Source organism: Neodiprion virginianus, chromosome 5 (genome assembly GCF_021901495.1).
Source record: "Neodiprion virginianus isolate iyNeoVirg1 chromosome 5, iyNeoVirg1.1, whole genome shotgun sequence".
Classification (NCBI taxonomy): Eukaryota; Metazoa; Arthropoda; class Insecta; order Hymenoptera; family Diprionidae; genus Neodiprion; species Neodiprion virginianus.
The window spans coordinates 28,833,214-28,858,255 of NC_060881.1; the positions used below are offsets into that span (position 1 = coordinate 28,833,214).

General features: G+C 43.1%; 2 protein-coding genes and 6 non-coding genes across 11 annotated transcripts in view; 3 read left to right on the plus strand and 5 right to left on the minus strand.

The window, feature by feature from the left end:
* Window positions 1-642: 642 nt before the first annotated feature.
* Trnad-guc (transfer RNA aspartic acid (anticodon GUC)) lies at window positions 643-714 on the minus strand. The gene has a single exon. It is a non-coding gene; the product is annotated as a tRNA-Asp (tRNA).
* A 3,860-nt stretch (window positions 715-4,574) lies between these two features.
* Trnad-guc (transfer RNA aspartic acid (anticodon GUC)) lies at window positions 4,575-4,646 on the minus strand. Its single transcript has one exon. It is a non-coding gene; the product is annotated as a tRNA-Asp (tRNA).
* A 500-nt stretch (window positions 4,647-5,146) lies between these two features.
* Window positions 5,147-5,218, minus strand: Trnad-guc (transfer RNA aspartic acid (anticodon GUC)). Its single transcript has one exon. It is a non-coding gene; the product is annotated as a tRNA-Asp (tRNA).
* Window positions 5,219-5,714: 496 nt separating this feature from the next.
* Trnad-guc (transfer RNA aspartic acid (anticodon GUC)) lies at window positions 5,715-5,786 on the minus strand. Its single transcript has one exon. It is a non-coding gene; the product is annotated as a tRNA-Asp (tRNA).
* A 511-nt stretch (window positions 5,787-6,297) lies between these two features.
* On the plus strand, window positions 6,298-6,398 carry Trnay-gua (transfer RNA tyrosine (anticodon GUA)). Its single transcript has 2 exons — window positions 6,298-6,334; window positions 6,363-6,398. It is a non-coding gene; the product is annotated as a tRNA-Tyr (tRNA).
* A 1,162-nt stretch (window positions 6,399-7,560) lies between these two features.
* Trnaf-gaa (transfer RNA phenylalanine (anticodon GAA)) lies at window positions 7,561-7,633 on the plus strand. Its single transcript has one exon. It is a non-coding gene; the product is annotated as a tRNA-Phe (tRNA).
* Window positions 7,634-8,185: 552 nt separating this feature from the next.
* LOC124304440 (uncharacterized) lies at window positions 8,186-12,938 on the minus strand. Of its 2 annotated transcripts, XM_046762685.1 has the most exons (7): window positions 11,980-12,938; window positions 11,729-11,809; window positions 10,571-11,168; window positions 10,213-10,397; window positions 9,361-9,486; window positions 9,055-9,237; window positions 8,186-8,530 (listed from the first exon to the last, which is right to left on the minus strand). In XM_046762685.1, the coding sequence occupies exons 3-7, from the start codon at window positions 10,713-10,715 to the stop codon at window positions 8,291-8,293; spliced, it is 879 nt and encodes a 292-aa protein (XP_046618641.1). In that variant the 5' UTR covers window positions 10,716-11,168; window positions 11,729-11,809; window positions 11,980-12,938; the 3' UTR covers window positions 8,186-8,290. The 2 variants fall into 2 exon arrangements, with proteins under 2 accessions (XP_046618641.1, XP_046618639.1); XM_046762683.1 differs by lacking the exon at window positions 11,980-12,938 and having other exon boundaries at window positions 10,571-10,709; window positions 11,729-11,961.
* Window positions 12,939-22,877: 9,939 nt separating this feature from the next.
* LOC124304632 (semaphorin-1A-like) overlaps window positions 22,878-25,042 on the plus strand; it is a 134,022-nt gene continuing 131,857 nt past the window's right edge. For all 3 annotated transcript variants that reach the window (XM_046763112.1, XM_046763111.1, XM_046763114.1), the window contains exon 1: window positions 22,878-23,895. The gene's annotated coding sequence lies outside the window, so the exon portion shown is untranslated. The remainder of the gene's footprint in view (window positions 23,896-25,042) is intronic.

Here is a 25,042-nt window from a genome sequence, read left to right on the forward strand (position 1 = left end):
TAATCCACTTACATGCTTTTATCAGCACAACGGCATATACTTGAGTAACGTATTGAGAAAATTATAAACATTTATTTCATGCTGTATAATGATACGCCCTTTGGTGGTGACGCAGTGTGGGGGTTGAGTAATGTGCGATACCACGTTTAGATGACGTATGGATGCAGACGGTGAGATTTATTCTAAGACGATTGTTAGAATTGGAAAACATGGTACAGATTAGAAAAAAGTTGGTACATTTTTTATTCCGTAATCAGGTCAGACGCTTGGTAATACAACTTAGAAGAAGTAGAAATAATTTTTTATTTCACATTACTCTAAACTATTGTTGTAATATTATTATACGTCTATTTCTTAAAAAAAAAAAAAATACAACAAGGAAAAGAATCAATATAACAGCTATTTTGCAATTGCAAATGTCATTGTCAGTTTACTTAATGTATTGTTTATTTTGTGTTACTCCGTTGAATATGTACTTGAAAAAAGAAATTACATGACGTATCGATATCTGTTTTAAAAGGGACGAACTGAACGATACATGCAAAATAATTTGATTACAAGATTCTCTGTCTTGCAATGTCATGTTTGATACTGTACAAATAATCAGATCATTCTGATTGTAAAAAAAATTTAAAAATTAATCTCCCCGGCGGGGAATCGAACCCCGGTCTCCCGCGTGACAGGCGGGGATACTGACCACTATACTACCGAGGACATGTCAAACATGTAATTAAAGACTTTTTTCCCCACTTCTAACCTATCAGGGCAGAGCGCATTCAAGTGCTATAGAGGTAAAATGAATATTACCTAACTTCAAATCAATATCTGTTTACAGAGGTTGATGCATAGAGACAAATCATGGGTCTCTGTGTATATAACGCACCAGAGGAAGATGAACCGACGATGAGTTACGTGTATGAAATAATCACTCGATGAAATCTCGATTTTTTGTCACGTTTTTTTCTAATGCGATCATTTCGAGTACGGAAAAAACATTAAAAAAACTATTCTCCCCGGCGGAGTTGTAGGTTAGGTTAGACATTTTTATTCCCAGACCTATTTTCCGAAGCTTTCGGTCATTTTTCTGGGTATCGTCGTCTGATCGGTAAATCAAAACGAGCAGTTTTTGCGAGATAAAGTGTAAAAAAAAAGACAAATACTCCGGCCACGAATCAACGCGTATATTTTTTTCGAAAAATTAAAAAAATATCCTTCCCGGCGGGGAATCGAACCCCGGTCTCCCGCGTGACAGGCGGCGATACCACTATACTACCTGTTCGACCACCGTAGAGGACGGACGCATTTTTCCCCGCGGCCAAACGGAACAATCGGTTACGCGTTTTTTTTCAATTTGTGTTGGGAAAAAAATACGGAAGGTGACTTGGAACGAGTACAAGTGTCGACGGGATAAAAAACCAGTGCGAGACGTGAAGTACCCGGGTGCATTAAGGCGCACGAAAGATCACAATTTGATCTACAGTGATCGTAGAAATGAGTTTGTGGAAGCGGGACGAGTTGAAGGTGCTGGAGGTCTACCTAGGGGAACGTCAAGGTGTAGTAACGGCAGAGGACCATCAGAAAATGGCCGAAATGATCCTCGCAAGAACGGGAAAAGTGAGGACAGCTCTGGCTGTGAAAGTCAAGGTGGGCAAGCTGAAACGAGACCAGAGGGACGTAAGGCAACTGACATCAGCCCCGCAACCCTGGACCCAGGAGGAGGTTAGAAGGCTAGTTACTAGCTTCGTGGAAGTGGAGGGGACCACGAAAATCCAGAAAATCCGGAATATTATAGGGCAATTCACAAGAACCGAAAAAGCCATTGCCACCAAACTTCGAGAGGAATTTCCGTTAATCTATCACGAAAGAGAATCCCCGAAGAATGGATCAACGACATGGGTGAGAGAGAGCTAGAACATGAGCAAAACGATGAGGGAGAGCTCCCAAATCAAATTCATATTCATAATGAATAAATGCATCATATAAGCAGCGAAGGCGACGGCGAAGATTATACTAGGAAGGCTCAACACCAGGACGGAACCTTAAGATACACACCAAAGAAGAGAAGAAATGTGATACGAATGCCAAAAAGAAGATTATTGTACTATTAAATGTTATGTTTTGCAGAGTCTGAACAAATGGATATGTATAAATGTTACTAGGTACAATAAATAAGAATATACTACCAAAAACTGAACAATCAAGTGAATAGCATTTCTGTTCGTGAAAAACGGCGATCTGGACCCAACGAGAACTAGACATCGTTCGAGAATACCTCCAAGAACATTCAGAGGCCATCAGAAGTGAGGATGTTACCAGGGTGCAGGTGAGAATCCGCAGTCAGTTCGGCAAAATTAGATCTGAAGCCGGAGTGAAGAAGAAGATGGGTGAAGTGCGACGTTTAGGACGCAACCTGCAGCGAGCGGCGAACGCAGTCACCGAGAAGTGGACTGACGAGGAAACCGCGACGCGGTAAGATTCCGGGACAGCCGGGGGGCGACAAAGAAAGCGAGAATTCTCTGGCTCATCGACGAGTTCTCCGGACGATCCGAAAAGGCAATCGCCACGAAACTCCGGATCGAATTCCCAAACATCTACCATCAAACAGAGCCCCGGCGCGAACAACCAGAAGGCGCGGACCAAACACCACCGATGACACGCGACGAGATCGCACAAGAACTGCCTGACCTGCCCCCCCCCCTCCCCCCCAGGGCCTGTTGATATTCCCCCCTGTTGATATACCGGACAAATTGCGAAAACAGTTTGCCCTCTTATACATCAGAGCGAGGAGTCACAACAAGCCCCGAGGGAAAATCAAGAAGATCCCGACGCACACAAGCACAGAGCTCATTAAGCAAGACGATGCCCTACTCGCTGATACCACCGAGCGGATCACAGCAGATGAGCGTTCGCCGGTGAGAGTGAAAATATTTTGCTCCACCGCGGCTGTGTACTCTGCCGGCCTTCTGCTGTCGCAGGTCACGAATCGCAGAATGACAACAACACCGCCGAGCTATGTATATAACGAAAAGAAGGTAAATAGACTCGAAAAGCGTCTGAAAGCGGCAGAAGAAGATGATATCCAAGGAAATCAAGCGGAACAAAATGACCCCTCGCAATATATTAGCGTCGGAGAGGAGGGGTTGGAATTCCTGCGAGCCAAAGCCGAGATACTGAAAGCGCGTGCGGAAGTGTTTGGGGTGAGGGAGAACTTTAACAAAAAACCCTCTGCTAATGTCATCCAAAGAAAGGGGAAGGGTTTGACCGGATCCTAAGCGTGCCGAAGAACTGTACCGCAAGATATGTGCAGAGAATCCGGACACCCGAACCCCGGTATTCGACGCATGGCTAGATAAAGTAAGGGAGTACAGGGATGCGAACGCCCGTGAATCGGTGGACCAGCGCGAGATCGAGAGATTGACGATGGTAGCGCTGACAGCTGCTGCACCGTGGAAATCACCAGGAGTGGATGGGGTTCCTACGGGCGTTTACAAAATCTTGCCCACCGCGAAGAAGATCTTGGGCAAGCATGTGTCCCAGCTTGTGTGCGGCGAGGTGCCGATTAACGAACAGGACGTGAGGGGCAGAATTATCCTTATATATAAAACAGGTGATCCCGAAGATTCTGGACATGGCAGACCAACGGCTATCTGAAAATTTAGTCAATTCAAATTTAGTCGATCACCAAGCAATCGACGCAAATCGAAACAGTGAGCGCACACCACCACAAGCACACTATACATACACAACAACAGCAGAGGACACAAGCACCGTGCAAATACCAACAGAAACACACAACACAGCAGAAGACAATATAAGTGTGGAAGATCACCTGCCTCTGATCCCGAATACGCTATATACTAAGTACCGGAAAATAATGCAAAGCGCGAAGCATACCCGAAAAAGAATTAAGAGGATAAAACCCCAGATCCCACCTGCCATTACCTGCAACGTGGATAACATCCTAAAAAATGAGAGAGAGCGCATAACATCGCAAAACATCACGGACGGGTATAAATATAAAAACTGAAGGTGGCTTCGGAAAGTGGAAAAACTAACAACACGAAACCACCTAACTATGTGTACACCCAAAGGAAGATCACAAGAATAGAAAGGCAGTTAGAGAGAACGATGGAACTGAGAGCGAGGAAAGCAAACAACCAGCTAAGCAAAAAACTTAAGCACCAGTCCAGGGAAAGAAGACTAAAAATGACACCATCACAATTCATTAAGTTCAACGGAGAGAGATTAATATCCCTGAGACACAAGAAAGAGGTTCAGAAGGCACGCGCGGAGGCACTAAGAATCCGCGAGAAGTTTAAAGACCAGCCAGCAATTAAAGTAGCGATTCCAAACAAGGAGAGAGTAGCACCAGAGCTCATTGCTACAGAGCAATACTTCCGGTAGCAGTACGCGTCTGAAAGAAAAGGGACGAGAGTAGAAACACCTGTGCCAAATAAATGAATAGCGAGAATGATGACTTACCGTTAGTCGATAAACATGAACACTCAGTTGAAAGAAAAACACTCCGGCCACGAATCAACGCATTTATTCCTTTCGAAAAATAAAAAAAAATCCTCCCCGGCGGGGAATCGAACCCCGGTCTCCCGCGTGACAGGCGGGGATACTTACCACTATACTACCGAGGACATGTCGAACATGTAATTAAAGACTTTTTTCCCCACTTCTAACCTATTAGGGCAGAGCGCATTCAAGTGCTATAGAGGTAAAATGAATATTACCTAACTTCAAATCAATATCTGTTTACAGAGGTTGATGCACAGAGACAAATCATGGGTCTCTGTGTATATAACGCACTAGAGGAAGATGAACCGACGATGAGTTACGTGTATAAAATAATCACTCGATGAAATCTCGATTTTTTGTCACGTTTTTTTCTAATGCAATCATTTCGAGTACGGAAAAAACATTAAAAAAACTATTCTCCCCGGCGGAGTTGTAGGTTAGGTTAGACATTTTTATTCCCAGACCTATTTTCCGAAGCGGTCATTTTTCTGGGTATCGTCGTCTGATCGGTAAATCAAAACGAGCAGTTTTTGCGAGATAAACTGTAAAATAAAAATTAAAAAAAAAAACACTTCGACTGCGAATCAACGAGTTTATCCTTTTGAAAAACGAAAAAAATATCCTCCCCGGCGGGGAATCGAACCCCGGTCTCCCGCGTGACAGGCGGGGATACTGACCACTATACTACCGAGGACATGTCAAACATGTAATTAAAGACTTTTTTCCCCACTTCTAACCTATTAGGGCAGAGCACATTCAAGTGCTATAGAGGTAAAATAAATATTACCTAACTTCAAATCAATATCTGTTTACAGAGGTTGATGCATAGAGACAAATCATGGGTCTCTGTGTATATAACGCACTAGAGGAAGATGAACCGACGATGAGTTACGTGTATAAAATAATCACTCGATGAAATCTCGATTTTTTGTCACGTTTTTTTCTAATGCGATCATTTCGAGTACGGAAAAAACATTAAAAAAACTATTCTCCCCGGCGGAGTTGTAGGTTAGGTTAGACATTTTTATTCCCAGACCTATTTTCCGAAGCTTTCGGTCATTTTTCTGGGTATCGTCGTCTGATCGGTAAATCAAAACGAGCAGTTTTTGCGAGATAAAGTGTAAAAAAAAAGACAAATACTCCGGCCACGAATCAACGCGTATATTCCTTTCGAAAAATAGAAAAAAATCCTCCCCGGCGGGGAATCGAACCCCGGTCTCCCGCGTGACAGGCGGGGATACTTACCACTATACTACCGAGGACATGCATAGGCAGCACTTACGTTGGTACATGAGCTCTAATACTCATATATTGATTGAAGTAGCTGAGCCAGTGTATCGAAAGTAGACACTATTAGTCGCAGACGATAAACTTATTTATACACGGTACGGAAGTACGACGCAGGCGTTGAAACAGTCTGGACAATAAGTCTGTAGTAAGTTCGAATTCTCGAAATAAACACGGCGGAACAACCAGCTGCATACAACATTTATTTATTTTCAATTCATGTAGTCACCAAATAATTATCTCTTTCATTTCATGGTGATTACAGTAATAAATATAGTAATCAATTACGCCGCATTAGTAAAAATAAGAAAATTGTGGAAGTATATAATACAAGCTTTTCGCTTTTCTTCTTCTTACCTTAATCTTACGGTTTCATTTTAATCGAACTACGTGCTCCAGCAATGTCTTATGACAAGATACAGTGACCTTAGAAATTTGGAGTACGTATTATGGTTATAAAATTTTTTAAACACCCACGTTCTCATACCTTCGATAGCTCAGTTGGTAGAGCGGTGGACTGTAGTTGGTGCGACAGAATCCGAATAAGAGACATCCATAGGTCGCTGGTTCAAATCCGGCTCGAAGGAGTTTTTTTAGAAATTTTTTTTTTTTTTTATTTCTTCTTTTTCATACCGTTTTGTGTACATTTTCTCCTTCAATTTCGAGCTTTAAATTGAGAAGACCTTAACTCTAATCAAGCAAAAACTGCGAAACCACGTAAATTCAAGTTCAACGTCTTTTTATAAAATCAGCAGTTACAGTTTACGAAACTATATAGTTACAAGCATTTCGCAGTGGTTTCATCGATCGAAAATACTTTGTTTTTTTTTCTTTTTCCACGAGGAAGGATCGCGGTTGAAATTTTTCACACGTTGGAGAAGAAACAAATCGATAAATAAAATAACAACTGTACATTTATTATTCGAGGGTTAAATTTTCAGCGTTCGAAGCGGCGCGGATTGTTTCGTCGTACATTATTACACATACCCATGCATAAATACACTTACTCGGAGGGAATGGTAAGATTAAAAAAGACGGGGGGAGGGGGAAGGGGCGAGGGGGGGAGGAGGCGCAGATATTAGCCTGGGAAAAGACAAACGAGAATAAAAGAGAAGCGAAAGAGTCGAGGGATAGCCGTGTACGCCTTTTGCCTTTTGAATATCCGGAGGATAGGAGGCGAGCCCGCGTTTTACCCGTCGCGCCAGAGGAGCATAAAGGCTTTCACGCATGTGTGTCGTACATGAGTATGTTCCTCTTTCGAACCCGGCTTCCCCGCAGCGCCATAACGCGGCCCCATTCACTACGGGGTATTTCAACGCGAACGGCAGACACACAGACAGCACAATGAGCCCAATTACTTTAATTGTAGTCTCAGTCTGCTGGATGCGAATATAACGCCCACCTTTATACCGGAAGAGACGAGGGGCGAAACCAAATCCCCCCCCCCTTCCTCCCCCCGGTACCCTAAACAATTTGCGCAACATTCATTTGTTTCTTTTTTTTTTTTAAATCTTTTTATTCAACCCCTAAATGTCTTCTTCCCGATTATTCCCGCACAAAGCATCCGTCTGAGCAGTTTTTCAACTTTTTCGATTCCTCGTTCGTTTGATCGTTGGTTCGAAGTCATCGCTGAAATTCTCTTGTCACATTTTATATCGATGGAGAAATTTTTTATTTCCCAGTCATTTTCAACAACGGAGAAAACGTCGACGGTCACGGTTCACGTTGCCGAAACGCCCACTGACATCAGCCGAAATAGCTCAGTTGGGAGAGCGTTAGACTGAAGATCTAAATGTCCCCGGTTCAATCCCGGGTTTCGGCAAGTGCTTTTTTTTTTTATATTTTGGTTTTTTGATTTTTTTTCCATCACAATTTGACGCCCTTTTTTTCTTGCTTTATTCCGAAATTCTTACAACGATTTAAAACGCAGAATGAAGGGATAGTTAGAAGTTTTGTTGAAAAGAATTTAGAGAAATGATTTTTATAGACAAATTGGATTTTGAACGTATTTTTCAATTTTTCATATTTTTCATTCGTTTCAACGAATTATATAACTACAATGTTACATTGAGATTTGAATAATAGTTCTCATAACGTTATCTTATGTACTCTGAAACAGTGAAAATTTGACAAACAAGTAGATTAGATTGAAAATAGTTTTATTGCTGATTATTGATACACCCGGTTAATTTGAACGATTTTAAAAATTCAGTTTCCTAAATAACGTTAACGGTTAGTAGATAATTAAAAATCAACGTTCGATATTCGCGTACTCAAATTATCCGACTTATTGATCTAGCTCAATAAAACTAAGGTTGAAACCAATAATGTAATCGGTGGATAAATTTCTTTTATTAATTTTTTATCACTCGCAAGACAGCTTGTTATAAATAATAATATAAATAATTGATATCATCATTTCCCAGTCTGTCGTGTATAAATAATAAAATAACAATGAGACGAGCCGGTTGACGCAGCTTCAGTGTCGCACAAGACTATGGGTGTGACAAGACGTATCGGAGCAGGTTTTCCTGCCGAGTCGTTTGTACGGTCGATCGTAAAAACAGCTACCTTCAGACCTGGTTGAACTCGGAGCACAGGATGTGGTCACGGGCCGATTTCCGCAGTCGGAGTTTTCCCCGGAAGAAGATTGCCTCCGCATAACGTAAGCCGTCGCGCAGCAGAAGAGAACCACGAGAATCCCGAGTAGAGCTGCAATCTGGCGAAAGGCGTTCAGGAATTTCCGTCAAAGGACGCGCTGAGAAAAATTTCATTTGTCATAGTAACTAGAAAAATTAAGTAGAACAGGTATCGTTAAAAAAACTGTTTCAATATTGTTGGAATTACGAAAAACGAGGTACGCCTAAACATTTTGCGCTATTGTCGATCCTTTTTTCGTTATTGCAACGCAAAATCAGTTTACTCTACTTTTTTAAGTTAAACAAGGCTTTAACGTCAATTTATCGTTGCACGAGCATTAAATTTTCGCAACAGTTGCGAGAAAATATAACAACAGTGATCGTAATGAGAAAGAATATTAACGGATACCAGACTTTCCGGTATCAGCTAGAAAACTAATTTTCATTCTGTACCTAGACGTATATTTTTCGATTTTGGTAAAATATGAAAATAGTTAACGACTGAGCGGTAATCGGAACTAAAAATTTCTCTCAGTTCAATAAGGCTAAGCGCAACTCCGAAACCGAGTCAAGAAAATTGACTTGTTTTTCTGGAAAAGGATACGACCGTCAGGATGATTTTAAGTCTGTTCGCTCTCAAACGCGGCCACGGAAGCATCTGAACGTTGCAGAGATGGATCAGCTCGGTGCTCGGCTCCAGGTTGTCCACCGATTTTGAGGTCCATCCTTCATGGCAGATACAGAAACCCGTAGAATTGTCGGTCTTGCCGTGATGGCAGTATATTTTCTGGGAAAAGATTCGATTGGTGAAGCTTGAGGCATGGGAACCCATTGACGATAAGTGGTAGAGTATTTCTCATGAAATTTAATTTCGAAATTTCAGTTAGGATTTTGAGAAAATTTTTTGTACCGATAAGTATGGCCGCGGTTCCGACCTCCAAGCCGTCTCCGCTGTTCCTCGACTCAGGGCGCGAACTTCAACTTCGTTCACCGCGTTCTCCAAATCTCGACAGGTGTTGCTAGCCGGCACGTAGGCCTGCAGCCAGGATGAAAGAAGAGAGACTTTTGGAGAATAAGTTATACTTCAACAGTATGAGGAATGTAGGGAGTGGAATGAACGTGTGGTATTCTTTTTGCTCGAAGCCAATCGTGACCGCGACTGTGGGGTGAGTTATAGACACACGCTCTTGTATCAGGCCTATACAGGGTATATGATAGTCGTGGAAGTGCAAAACCATCAAAAGTAAGAGTTATAAATTCCTGTCAAATTAAGCGGTAGCAGGGCGTCAGTTACACGCTACATCGCATGCTGTTTATAGTAGCCGGGTATAAATCTCTGGATCGCAAGAAAAATTCACCCGCGCCGCGTTTTGTTGGGCCTATATAACTTTTATAATGCAACCAGCTTATCAAAGACTTACGTGATTTACGTATAACGTGAGAAACACAGAAGGAAGAAAGAGTATATCTGTTCGAAAGGTTTTTTCGCAATATTTTTGAATCATATCACAGAACGTACCGGTTTAAAAATGTCGGAAATTTCGGTCTAATGGAGGCCCAAAGCGACTACCGAACTTCAAGTTTCGGTCTGACGAATTCTTCAAAACTGAATCCAACTGGATAAAGGAATCCGTTCCAGTTGGTGAAAACCGAAATCGCGTAATCGACGTGTCTTTTATGTACTACATGTGAAGATAGTCCACGGAATGCGAAGGATGGGAAAAAAAGTTGTGTTAAATTCTTGGTGAATATTCAAACCCACAACGTCAGGCAGTTCTTTATTCGTATCAGCGATACAAACTGGAACTGGCTGGCACCGCCGGTGCCGACGGTTAAAGAAGTTTCTCTTCCCGTGGTACTTTATGTGACAATTAACCGGACGACAGTCATCCAGAGTGTCTAGATCGACGGTAGGACACTTCCTGGCTTCACCTCTGTCGTAGTATCCTGATTGCAAGTAGATAAAATGAGCCAGAGAAATGGTTTAAGAGAGCTTGGCGGTATTGAATATTTCATCTCAAATAAGATGTCTACTTTCTTCTATACTGGATCCCTTAGAACCGAGTGAGATTCATGAAAAAATTAACGAAATCATGAGAAAATCAGCGACCAAAACTTACCTTGAAGAACGGGACGTACGTTTGATCTCGATGATACGCCGGTGTCGAATTTAACCTTCTGACGTATCTCGCCAGTCTGATTGTCCTTAGTTGCGTAACCGATCGCGATCATGCATTCCCCGACACGGTCATGAAGGTACTGCATAATAAATCAGCCAAGTCTCACGATCGTCTGACGGACGATAACTTACCATGCATGGTGGCAACAAGTTAAACAATTTCTGAGCATTGATTCAACGTCGGAAATGAAAGAGAAGGATCGGTAATAGTAAAAAGCTTCCACGTCACCAGGAAAAACGGTTTTCAAAAAATTGCTACGCCAGCAACTCGTACAACCCATGATGGCGTCGAGGATCGCGATCATGCGACCACGTGCGATGATGGCTGTGTGGGTCGTCGTCTTCCTTCCGTTCGAATTCCCCCAGGGTTTTTATTCGCTCGGTGTAGGTGGTGTTTAGTGATAATATGTTTGGCCATGGTGGTGGCAGAAGCACACAAACTGGTGTGCTGGTTGGTGCGAGACGGCTCCGCCCAGTCCGCAGGATCAAGATAACTACCGGTATTACGTCACCGCGGTACACCAGGGCGACACCCCCGCCTTCTCATTATTTCCCTTATTTCCCACCGTTTCGAAAGCGGACGAAAAATAATCCATCCCCGACTGTACCTGCCCACCCCCTGCAACCATCACCACCCCGTACACCTACCCACCAGAGCTCATGTCAAGGTAATCAGGAACCGTTTATGAATATTTCAACATTTTCACCAGAGTCTTACACCCTCCTCAGGCAATTACATAATTATTCGTGATAATACTGACGAATCGTGACGAATAATACAGCGATGTGTTATAGTAGTATTTTCTGGGAATGATGTAGCGTTTTGGTCAATTCGTCAGTTGCCATTTTGAGAAATGGTACACCCTTTAGAATTTCCTGGGATTTTCGAATGGAATGGAACAGGTACATACAGACCACTGAGTAAATCCTGAGCAACATTAGTTCGGAAGTAGTTTTGCATTTTTTTATTTGTTTGTTTATTTTTTTTGATCATTTGCAACCGTTATCCAATTACCGAAGCAAATCTCTATCTGTAACTCTAACTGAAACCAAGCTCATCTTTTAGGTCTAGATCGTAAAATGCTGGTGGTAAACTTACAAGAGTCGGCCAAACAAGAGTCACGTTTCTGGAAGCATTTGGAATCAGGACGCCCATGTCACCTCCGACGAGTTGAATGTGCTGGGGGTGATAAGATCGGGAGGTTTAGAACACTGGTCAGAATCGTTGATCTTTGAGCGTTTCGGTATTGGTACTGAGCTGTGAGGTGCACAGCCCTTCCAGCTTCGAGGTATACAAGACGACGCGCATAAAGTACACAACTACACGTTATATTCACGTGTCACATTTACCTCGCACTCGACGTCATTCGGGCAGATGGTCTCGCAGCACTTGATCATCCGCGCATTTATCGCACACCACTCGTTCCCCTCGTTCTTGATATCAACGTCTGAAAGACGCGATGGACTATGAACGCGGTACACTCTCTATTTCTACGACTGCGCAAGAACTGGCTACGCGTTATTGCACCCTGGTGAAAACATTCGTCGTAATATCAAGACCAAGGTACTTCTCAGGCCTGAGTTTCACCAGCAGTAACCCTGGATCGTGATTTTTCGTAGCGCCGAAAACGTCCCACGAGTGACATGAACCAAGGCTTGACAAAAGCACTAAAATTTCAACTCATTCCAGCTACAGACAGCAGTCTGCGACTTGTGAGTTCTGGTAACTAATTCGAGGAGCAAACCTTTCCGTTTGATGGCCAGAAAGAAACTAATCCGCGCCCCTGCAGGTGGACTTCGTTAAGTTTCTTGCCGATGAAGTTTCCGTGCAAAGAGGCCAGAGCCAGCCTTCCTCTTCGTGTGTCGGATGTGTCCTGCTGTCAGTGTGCCGTCACTCAGCCGCAGACCGTGCGTAATAATTATTCCCTGACGCACCCGACGATCTTTCGAGTGGCTTAAGTCACCCGAAACCGAACCGTCGTTGCAGGCCGTTAAACGGTCGGATCGAGATACGGGTATCCTTTTCCTCCTCCTCCTCTTCCTCAAGCATCGGATGATCTTATCCACGAGTTGGAAGTGATGCGGCGAGATTGAATCGATCCTCGTCATCAGGCATGTCATTCGTTATCACCTTGGTTGGGTGGATCTGAATTTCTGGGCTCTCGTGGCTTGTTCTTGATTTGAAAAAGGGGCTGACGCAGGTTTTCGGTAGCCATTTTCAGCAACCGAGACGGTATGAAGGTGACCATCATTCGGATCAGATCAGTGCGACGGTACGCGCGCGGCAAGAGCAGCTCGACAAAACTGAACTACACTCCACAGTTTCAGACTTTCAGCTGGTCACGTTGCGTTTCCGAGACTCTCTTTCTGCATCAGGAGAAGAGTGCGGGAAACGCAACGTTGCGTGTAGAATTGCAACGATGTAGTCAGCCGCTCGACCAGCTGGGCTGTTCAGTATGTTCCAGATATTCCCTACCCTCACACGTCGCGATCGAAACATCGATCATCGTTTACCCCTCAAAACTACATCTTCCGGAAATAGCAAGGCTCCGGAATACCAGTTGCGAATATTGGTTGCAAATATTGGCAAGGAATTAGAGATTGAGATGTACCGAGCACCTTGGACAATTGTTCATGTTGACGAGCAATTGAGTGTTGGAATACAGTGTTCAATGTCTCGCCTAATCCTGTACTTTGTACTGATGGTGAACAGAGGTCTGTAGTTCTTACAGCGATGAAGATGCATGGTTCACTTACCGATGCGGTAGTGTCTCGGGTTATTTTACATCATGGTTAATGAGTTTCAAGTGTGAATAAGTGTGACAGTTCTATAAAGGATACCGTAATGATATTTATAACCATAGTAACCAAGTTTGAGCCGTACATTCGCAACCATTAAATCTTGAGAGTGAGTACTGTGATCGAAATTTCAGAACGTCTTCACCAGGGTTACGTACTTTGATAATTTGGCAGTGATTTCAGATGATGATGAATATTTCTTCGTCGAACAGGGTGAAACGAGGGATGGAGAGAAATAATTTTTGGATCGTTACCAAGTCGGCTACTCACAGAAAACCATGCCGACGTCCTTACGTTCGATGTGGCGAATCCCGCAGTTCTGAAATAAAATGAGGAACAGTCAGAGGGGTGGTTGGGCGGGTAACGGAGCGACGGCGGTGATTGTGGCAAAGAGCCGATTCGAACGGAGCCTTGAAGGAATTAAGAGAAGAGGGCAGGATGCACGGAGCTCGGTCTGCATGGTCTCGAGGGATTAAAGAACCGGTGAAGCTGGGGGACGCGCATAAGTGGTCTCCGTAGGTACCATTTTCCCACCGGTACCAAGGCTAGGTTGGGATCGTCCGCAGTCTGGTCTTTGTTGTAACGACCTATCGGCTGTATCGGCATTATACAGAACGCGGAGCAGCCTGGCGCAGGGCATCGTGGCAGCGATCGCCCATCCTTGGCCAATTTACATGTCAGTCTGTCAGGGTGTAATTTGACCGCAGTTGATTCCTCGCCCTCCGTCTTCCTCTTCGTTCTCCTCCTCTTCCTCTCCTACCCCGGGACGAGACACAAAAACAGCCACGATCATCCTCTGACGGAACGACGCGAGGATAATTGCGACCAGAAACTCGCGTCGATTTCAAAATATCGGAATTCTTAAGGCTCGTTCTCATACCTACCCTACCCCCAGACCTCCGGGCCATAGTCATGTTCATTTCTAAACACGGTATTGTTACTCTTTCGGCGATCATGGCCGATACGAGTCCCTGGACAAAGATGCCAGAACGTCACAACCTTTTTGTTACACAGTAAAATTGCCTTCCAATGACCTCACGAGATCGAACAAGATCTCACCGAGTCTCGTCTCTCACGTTTGTCAAGTATCAAATTACCAACCCTCGGTCTATCTGTTCGAAACTCATTCGCCGTGTCATTTTCTCTTCAACGAACTTGTACTTGCCAAATCCATGTACCCAACGAAATGCTTTCTTCGAAAGTTCCGCCATTGAACGCCTGCTGATCCCAGTGCGAAAGGTAGCAGGAAGAAAACCCCATTCCGTGCTGGTCCCAAAAAACGATGAGAGTAATTTAAAAATAATCGTGCGCACTGCGCTGGTGAGTGGTTCAGTATTTTTGGACCGCGAGCGAGCATGAAAAAGCGGACTAAAAGATCGCGTGCGCGGACGACAGTTGCAGGTAACATCAGCTATTCCCCAAACTCCAAGAGCCGGGAAGGTGCGGAGCGTTGGTTCCATGAGCAGGACTGAAAGTACGCAGGGAGAGGAGCAAGCGGACGTTAACCGGTGCCAGAGAAGCGGTTTACGGGATGCTTTTTTTTTCATTTCGGTTTAATTACTCCAATAGGACGTCGAGGTCCGAGTGATACCCATATGTATGTATACACATGTATACGTATATACTTTCTGTTTATGAAAATAACTCTAGACCGACAAACGGCGATCTTATCTACTTGAATGACGTCCCCGAGACCTGCACCGCTCCGCCAACTTCAAGGCAGTTTTATTTTAACCCCCACCATACGTCTGGGGTGTCACGATGCACGACGTACTTTGCTCCTTTGTAATTTTTTATTTGGACCCCATATTTTCGTTCTTTTTTTCGCAGACGCGTGAAAATTTTTCACTTACCCTCGCTACCAGCTCTCCGAATGCGGTGGCAGAGTTCGCCAGCAACCAAATACACGCCAAGATATGTTGACGTGACATGTTTGCAGGGATGGTAACGGTGACTATCTGAAATAACTAATTTCATATTGATGTCAATGTCATGTTCGTTACGTCGATTGGACAGTTGTCACTCGAAATAACAGAACGTCGGGCATTCGTACATATCCGGGTATCCAAACAGCGTGGATAAAATTTTCTGGATTTTCTCAATGTGTCGAATCTAAGAAGATACCGTGAATATTCTTGATTTTTGAGACTACAGTTTCAAATTTAGGTATATTTTAACCAGTTTGATTTTGAAATTCATTTATTTCCTGTCTGTGGTAGAAATTAAAAAAAAAACTCTTCAACCACGTTCACATTTTTCCGAACTAAGGTATCAAAATCTATGTTCGTCCAAGATTATCGTGATTTGCTACTTTCGCGCTTTCAGCTCTTCAGGACATGATACCGGATACAATACATCGTATCGTGAACCCAGTGCTTGAACATATTATTGAAAAGGGCGCCACTGACTGGTAGCGACCTTAACGCTACTTTGCGGCGATGGTGCGAACTAGTTTCCCTGCAAGCCGGTAAGCCACGGCCAGTACGAAACTTCTATACCCTCAAACGTGAACAAATTCCTTATCCTGTTATACGTACCTTCGTTCAGTCGTGATCTGAGCAAAATAAAATCGTTGCGTCTGATTGAAAATACGTGAAAAGTAATAAATCGTTGCCACAGCTAGGTGACTATAATCCTTGTCAATTTTGAAAATGTTTTTAATCAACATTAACATCCTTTAGTACTTACCGATCGAGTCCGCGATCATTCGAACCGTTCACTAGCGTCATCCTTCGCGGAATTTAGAAATATCCCTGAAGAACAAGTTGCCTAAAACAAGGCGTACGGAACCACATTTTTGTCACTGTAATAATATCAAGACTCAAAAGCTATCTGGGAGAACTGTGAATTCTAAATTTGAAAGTTTTAGTCATTGATAACACAGGTCTGTAAAGAAATTTTCTTTAAAAAAACAAAAAATTATAGCTATGAAGGTTTTAATGTGCATCAAACCTATTATAATTACACATATTAATTAAGAAGGAAAAAATAAGTTGCTTTCTTTGCAGACCAGTGTAATAAGTCGATTCCTTCGTATGTTTTTCAAACCCCTTGGGTAATTTGAAGAGATAAGAAATATCCCTGTTGTATGGCTGTGGCATTGAATAGCGAGTAGAGGCGAGAGAGAAAAGAGAAAAGGGCGAGCGAGAAGGAGATAGAGCGAGGGGGGGGGAGGGGAAGATTTAAAAAGTCATCAAAAAAATCCGGAGAACAGTCGAGTCTTGGGGCAAACACAGCTGCTGCAAGGCCAGCTACTACCTACAGTCGGGTTCCAGCTCTCCTTCGAATCTATAATCCCTGGAGTCAGCCATCGAGCGTGCCACAGGATTTTTATTACATACACACGCAGGAACGGAGGCCGATAGCCTGGCGTCTGCAGCTACCGGATGGGGTAAAAAGTTGCTCGATCCGACCGCAGGCCTGCTCTCGCTTCGGTAAGAAGGAGAAAATTCTTGCCAGAAATTTTAGAATTCAACAACACGACAAATGTTGAAATAAATTATGTTGTCTTTTAGAATTTATAAGCTAATGAAGTGTCAATCATTCGCTTCAAATATTTGACGAAGATTTTCGTTTGTTTTACGGACACTCTTTATTAACTTGGTGAACTTGTACACTAGATATTGTAAATTCGTTCAATTCGTTGAAAAATATCCTTCACAGACGATTCTCATGTACCGGAAATTTGTAAGAAGACTAAGAACTGCTGTAGCAATAACGTAAATCGATATGGAAGAAAGGCGTGAAGTATAACATGAATCGGGTACCAATTTTATTGCATAACATACTGCTGACGTTATAGCGCCATCTGATTGTGCTGATACTTGCAGGGCGTGCCTTGTGGTTCGCCTCGAACGGATCATTGACACGAGTAAAACCGGGCCGAGATCCTTTTTGTACCATGAACTGCACATGTGCGGCGCTTCCAAGCTTGCGGAGCGAAGATCCACTCGTGTGAACGGACTTTTGCACTACTCGTGATAGCTTTGCTTCCAACTATATAAAATCAGAGATTTTTGCAGACCACTCGGAGAGAAACTAGGTAATCGACGATCCCTCTTCATTCGCACATTCAACAAGTGATTGATGCACAAAGATGTTGTACAATTCCAACAGTCCGGTTAAATTTGATGGAGAGATTAAGAGGCGCTCGAACAGCCAAAAAATCCACCGGTGAAATTCTCCTCGCAAATCATTTCTACTGCGGTATAACTCAATCGCTGTGTAAGTGTGTATGTAAGAGATTCACACACACACACACCGCGCTTTGCGGTTAAGTGAAACCATTTTGCAGAAGTACATACATAAGCCACCTAGTTTTAAACATCGCGAATGTAGCGGCAGCTACGAGAGAAACCGTTTAAAAAACTATCGATTCTGCAAAGTGTTTGATCCGTGCCGTTTTCACTAAAGGCTACTATTCGCAACATATGCGCATAAGGTATAACATCGACGTCCGTAATCAAGACAGGAAGACTCGCCTGCAATATGTTACCCACCTCCGAAGTTTAGCGAACTTTTTGACGGTCTTCTTTCCCCCGCAGGCCATACGGTGAAAGTTTGATCAGTATAATATAAATACACAGGTACGCGCATCCTTCAAATGCGTGGGTATAACAATGACTTTGCAAATATCTGTATACTTAAGTATTAACGATAAGTATGAGTCGCTGGAAGTTGGATCAATTCCAAAGTATAACGATATTCCGGGTAATTGCAGGAAGCTCATAATTGAACGGCTCCAACATGAAGCTCTTGAAATTTCGCATTAGTCGGTTCGATTCGATCTTACGCTAATTGGTGGAGGATATCAGCACTCCACTCGATCAGATCGCTGATTCCACGCCGATGATGCGGTCTCGTTTGGTGTAGCTCTTGTTGAATTCGACATTCGGTTAACGCGTAAAATCCGCGATTCAGTGGAGTGGGCGAACCTCGATGAATCAAAAAATTTGTGGGAAGCTTTTACACGCGCGCGAAAGCTTTTTTCTGAAAACGTTGGTAAGGGATAAAAACAAGCTTGCAGTCCGTGATGGAACATAAATTACGACAGGGACTGTACCGGTTTCGTGAGCGTCCATTTTGTTCTCTGAAGCAGCCCCGGGACCGGGTAACGGATCGTGTTGCCTCGTCAGGGTTATACAGTGTGTGTTTTAGAGTATGCAGATACTCGTTAGGGTTCGGCGTCGTCGACTATAAAATCGTCTCAAGTCCGAGACGTCGCTTCCGGTGAACGCAATTACGGCTTGTTTTCAAGCATAGCGCCGCTCCTTGACTTCGGGCAAGGATTTTCTCGATCGTTCCTCATCGGACTCGGTCGGTAACGAATTGCTCCCGAGGTAAAGTAGAGCCCGGGAGGCGACACACGCGTTGCACTCGCCGAACGTGGTGCGGATAGGGAAGGAGAAACGCGGAGACTTGGCTTCGGCTCACCTGCACTGAAACCTGATGCGCCCAATAAAAATGAGAACAGGTTAGCCGCGCCAGCCGCCTTCCTGTCCCTCTAGTCCCGGCTCTCTAGGACAGTCTTGACAAACAACGAGCTCAGAGCCGAGTTCCTCGGTCTGCATTCGAGTCCCTGTCCCTTCTTTCCTTGCCGGTTTGCCTGCTTCGTCGTTCATTCATCCGTTCGCTCGATCACCGCCTGCATCTACCTGCGCTTGCATACTAAAGCTGCAAGCCCCCGTCTGCACGTGCACTCGACTCTCTTATACCTTATGCCTATGTAGATGCAGCGTATATAAATGTACTTTCAACCGTGCGGTGCAATGTCTCTCTATATACCAGGTGGCTCCGCTAACAAAGATAAGCGACATACAGGGTACTCCGTGTATTTGTATACGTCTAGGAGTCGAACGGAAGTTCCGTCACGAATTCTTACCCTAACGGTGGAAATGTCGTGACATCATGGCCGGTACTCTCTGGAGTCGTAATGTTCTTTTCTGACAATTTCCTTATTTTTTCCACCCTGATAAGCAAGTGGCTTCGCTATTTGCACATTTTTGTGTAAAACACCTTTCCTTTCCATTATTTTAAGTTTATCAGAATCGTCCTGCGATGGTCATAAAGTTTAAGTCAAACTATGCTGGAATTGGCGACTGTGAATAGCGATAGTTGTAATGCTAAAGTTATAGTCCGAACTATTCGAGGCTCTTTAACCATCGCTAAGAGTGTGTCTATCATCGTCGTTCATGAAAAGACAGAAGATCGTTACGAGGCATGTGGTTTTTATTATTAACAACTTCCTAAACTGGATGTCGGTATTACACAACCACCTCGTATCACATCCACGTTTAGGTATGATTACACCAGTTCACTAATGCGGGGAAAAACCGATTAAATATAAATGGTTGGATGACTGTTTACTCGGGAAACGGGCAAGAGATTTATTTCAATTCTCATCTCAAGTGATTTCCGCATTACAGTTCTGTTCCAGGATCTACCAAATTGCTTGCTTCATATCGTTCTCGTGTTAGCTTGACTTCCAACGGTTGGGCTGCAGAAGACTTGGAATGATGATTTCAAAGAACAGCACTTGACGAGCGAGAAGTTTATACAAATCTAGAAGGTTATCTCGCATGTGATGAATTTCATCGTCTGTTTTCAATCTCGTTATTACCGTTGCAATGTAGTATACACGTCGATTGAACAGGCCTGAAACAACATCGAAAGTTCCGTGAATAGAACACTTCATGAATTCCTACTGAAGTCTGGTGCCATTTGAAGTAACTTTTGAATCTGGAGCATGCCCTGTTAGTTGTTACCCACCATCAGCTGTATCGTGGTTTCATGGTCTGGTTGAAGTTCTCATTAATGGCGGTACAGATTAGAAAATGCAAAATAAATGGCGTTCCGTGATTTGGACAGAACGTTGACCACGTTTCACCATGACCACGTTAAGCGCGGAATGTGACCTTTTCAGAAAAGACTTCCTCGAGTAGGCATCCATACATACGTACCACCTTCCGTCCAACTACCTATTTTCGCAATGTCTTCCATTCAAACTCTACGGTCAGGGAGTGCGGACGGCTGTAGTCACTACCTCCATTGTCTAGTCAGCGCCCACGTGCTCGGGTGCATTCCGAAATGCGATATCTCACGACTGCAGCGGACCGTTGGTTATATCATATTGGCTGAAAAGATACGGTATACGTTGGGTATGCTCATGTGCGCTCCGCGGAAATGCTTATCTAATTTTTGCCTTACCATTGTCTCTTTGTAACGTATGTCATGTGTGCACCACACATGCAGCCCATTCTCGAATTAGTCGTACAGGAAATTGATAAATAGTGAAATTTCATCAGTCTGTCATCGAGTTCATCGCTTACCACAAGTTTTTATCAAGTTACAACACTCCTTTCAACTTCCTACGTACAACTCGCGCCAAGTTTTCCCTCCGATTTGTGGAGGCGTATTATGTATATGAATTTTAAACAAGAGATCCGCAGTATACATGCGGTGAAGAATAATATCTGCAGGTTGACGTAGAGTTTGTCATTGGTTTCTGTTTGTCTTTCTTCTCTTGCACGTTTTTTATGCTCCGTTTTTTTTTTCTTCATGTTTTCCAACACGTTCGCACCCACTTAGCGATAAAATATGTCATCATATATCAACCAAAGATCCATTTTGTTGATCCACGTGTATTGAAAATACATCGAAAGAAAGTGATTGTACATATTATACTATCTGTCGAATCCTCAAATTCTTACCCATGTCAGGAAATTATATTCACAGTAATGGACGACACGTTGCGAATCACGCGCATGACGATTTCAAACACCAGGTACGAAAAAAATGCGAAATTTGCAATATACCACATGCAGTACCTAGTGTAAGCGTGCGAGGACTGAGGAGGATACGCAACGTGGCAAATCCATAGTGAATTAATTATTTCTCGTACGGTGCGTCGTCGTATAGAGTTGGAATCGGTTGGGCCGCGTGCCAGCAGCTGAGACAGCAGTTCCCTTCTGCAACCCATCTTCTCCTCCCGCAGTTAAGGTTGTACGTATTCTATATGTGACACACACACTCGCTCGCACGTACGTACATATAAGGTATACGTATAGGCGCATTAACCAATCTCCTGAGCAGTGGCGGGCCTTGCCGAGGCACCAGAGAGTTTCTAAACGTAGAATCACGGCGGGCACATACCACGTACAGCTTGTGTATGGCATCAATGACCGAGAGTGAAACCTTCGTTTCTCCTTCCGCACGACAAGTACTTCACGGTTGTATAATGGTGCGTAATTTTATGCGAAACGAAGAATCGTCGCGAGGCGACATTTCGAGAGAATCTGCACATTCACTTCCGTTTAGATATAGTTTGATAGAACGGTGAATAATCGATCGTACCAATAATTTGTGTATTTAATTAACGTATCGAGTTAACGTGTAGAATAATTTTTACTGAAACGATACGAACTGCCTTCATATTTTCGAGACATTCGAATCATCGAAATGCTCGTGAATCATAGACGCGATTATTTTTAGAGACTTTTAGGAATATTGTTGAGTCCGCGTGTTATGGCGGTTTAACACTGAAATCCCATTATATGATAGTTTTCTAAGAATTTTAGGTAATTGTTTAAATTTCCATTTTGAAACTCTCTGTTGAAAATGTTTAGACCGATATAACCCAAGGCGCTTAGCTCGGTAATCAAAGTGACTCCGATATCGCAGTTTTGTCATCGGTGAAAATGTTATTATGACTTTGGGGCAGATACGTCCAATATCAGGTTGCCATCATAACGATCTTCTATCGATCACAAAGTCATCCTGATCATTAAAGGATTAAAGTACGGTCGTTAGGAAATCACGATTCGAATTAACAGTGAGCGAGGTAGATAGGTAGGTAGGTAGGAAGGAATAGAAAGAAAGATTTTCAACGGGTTATTGGAGTGATCCAAGGCGATTTGCTTACCGAAAAGAAAACACCTTTAGTCACGGATTTTGGCTACCCCATGAATAAGGAATTTGATTGTTTTTCGAAGAAAGTTGTTCTCTATTTCAGACAAATTGAACATGATCGATTCAAGTAAACATTTGTACACATAACAGTAGACAAACTTTCTATTGGGTTAATTGTTTTATCCACGTATCTGGATATGTAAGATTTACATTTGATAACTTCTGGCAGTTAATTTTTCTGTCACCATTGAAATGGTAAAAATCAGTCACCCACCGGACTGATCATACATTCTAATACAGGCTACCGTACACCTTGGTAGTCTGTGGCCCCATCCATATGGGTATGAAAAAAATCCGACGGGTCGAGAGAGTTGGAAGTGGACATACATAGGTAGGCAGATCCCTTTATGGCGTCCCATACGACCACAATACTACCATGAAATCGAATACACGTTACTACAGGGATGAAGAGTGGGGGAAGCCTAGCGTGGAGTGGGAGGAGAAAAGACGCACCGACGCTAGTCAGTCAGTCGCGAGCCGACATTCGCGCGTGTTGTTCTTGGTTGTTACTGTGCTGTCCGAGCGATTTCGTTCGAACAGTACGTGTCGCGAGTGGGTTTTAAATAAACAAAGTTCTAACCGAGGTTCGTTGATGTCGACATCGAACGATGCGAAGGAGATTTCGAGGGTGAATTAAAAGTGCATCGGACGACGCCCTTCTTGTGTTCCGCGTTACCCGCGGCAGCTGCGGTGCGTTTTAATAATACGAATACACACCGTAGCGTTTCTTCCTTCTCTTCGTGTTGTTATTAATATTATTATTATTATAAATATTTTCCTTCAAGGAGCCTTGAATTAGGGAATACCGAAGGGAATAGAAATACGGTAAGTGGGGTAGGACGCTGTAATATCGCCGGTTCTCTCGACGCGTGCTTACTTACCCCTCTGTTTACCGTATAGTTTCGGGCGCGACAGACGGTCGCAAGTGTATTCGCGGATGTGTTGTGTTTGTGATTTTGTGTGTGCGTGCGTGCATTACTAGCTTTCTAGTAACTGATCCTCGCCCCATTGTTACTGCCAAATTCCCCTACTTGACCCGGTGTTGTACAGTTGATTATAATTATTTGTCATTCCATTAAACCAGCGAGTTGTTTCAAACGCTACCGAAATTAAGTGTCAGATTGTGCGGTTTGTTTATTTTTTCATCGAGTACTGACCCGATGTTTAATGTATTATACTTACGTATATTGTGGATCCAGGAGTTGAAAACAACGTTGAGGAAGTAAAGTGAACGACCGTTTCTCAAAACCTATTTATCGTTCTTCGTTTCTGTGAAAGTTTTTCAAAAATATACTTCGCGCGGTTTTCGGCAGTCATATATCTCATCTGTCAGTGCCGAGTCGAGTGCCTGTGTAAACCGTACGACTGTCGAGTGTGAAACTATGCAGGACGAATAAACAACACAACATCGCCGATGAGGTTGAATCTAGTCTAGATTCGCGGCAACGCCGGCCACGAACTACGCGAATAGGCTAGGCGCTCTACTCGATTCTACGAAGGGTGAGTATCGTTGATAATTTTTGCATTACTCCCTCCACCGCTATTCTCTTTGATTGAAAAGTATTTAAACTCGAGAAGAAGAAGAAAGGAGAAGCATATAGATTACACAGCAATCGAGACGAGTATCAATCGATCATCGTACCTTATGCATGCGATTCGTATTAACCGCAGTGTTTATCGTTCTGTGTAAGATGTTGTTCATGCCTAAAGAATGTTGTTAGATAGTTGGCTGATGAGACTGCCGATTGTGCAGATTGTTACACGGTGTTTTGAAACGTATGGCCTCGATAAATGCGAACTTGATTATCTCAACGCATAACGAACGGCTCTGTTTTACTGTATATAACGATCAATTCAAAGCTCATCCTAGAATTTGAAAACTTGATTCCGTTTTTATAACGGATTTCAAATACACAGATTGCGTCTAGCTTTTTTCATGTGATCGTAAATAATTAGGTTATACATTCATTCCGTTTTATTACTCTCCTCCACTGTTCTCGCCAAAAATTTTCTTCTTTCTCCTTTTCTTTTCTCTCACTTTTCACGACAGTGTTTAAGAAACCGAAACTTTATACAGAGGTATATGCATATCGTATACGTGCGCATATGTTGCATACATGTACACAAGTTGCGACAGGGAGATTATAATATTCGCCGTCTAACAGTCTAGCTGATACATTCACTCCGCTGTACTCTCAGGGACAAATCGAGCATAGTAGTTTGGCCTCTTATATTATTATACATTCCCTGACAAAAGACATGAGAGTAATGTCCCCGCTAATAAATTGGTCAAAGCGAGATTCAAATTTTGCTACGTAGTTTCAATGCCAAAATGAAAGTCAGTACAGGTACGGTAATTATACATTGATTGCCGATGAATGAATAAAAATTTTATCGGTTGTAACAGAAACGAATCGACAATATTTCAGCTGCTTTATCATGCGTATTTTACATCGAGCCACGAACTCTGATATCGAGAGTTAAAAAACAACAAGGGCGAACAAAAAATAAAGAAATGAAAGAAGAAACACTTGTTTTATAACTGCAGTCAGTGTGACTGTGTCGAGTGTGTTGTGCTGTATGGAAATCGAGATTTATCGTATCAATATCGAAGTGTAATACGTGGTTATATTTATAGAATGATACT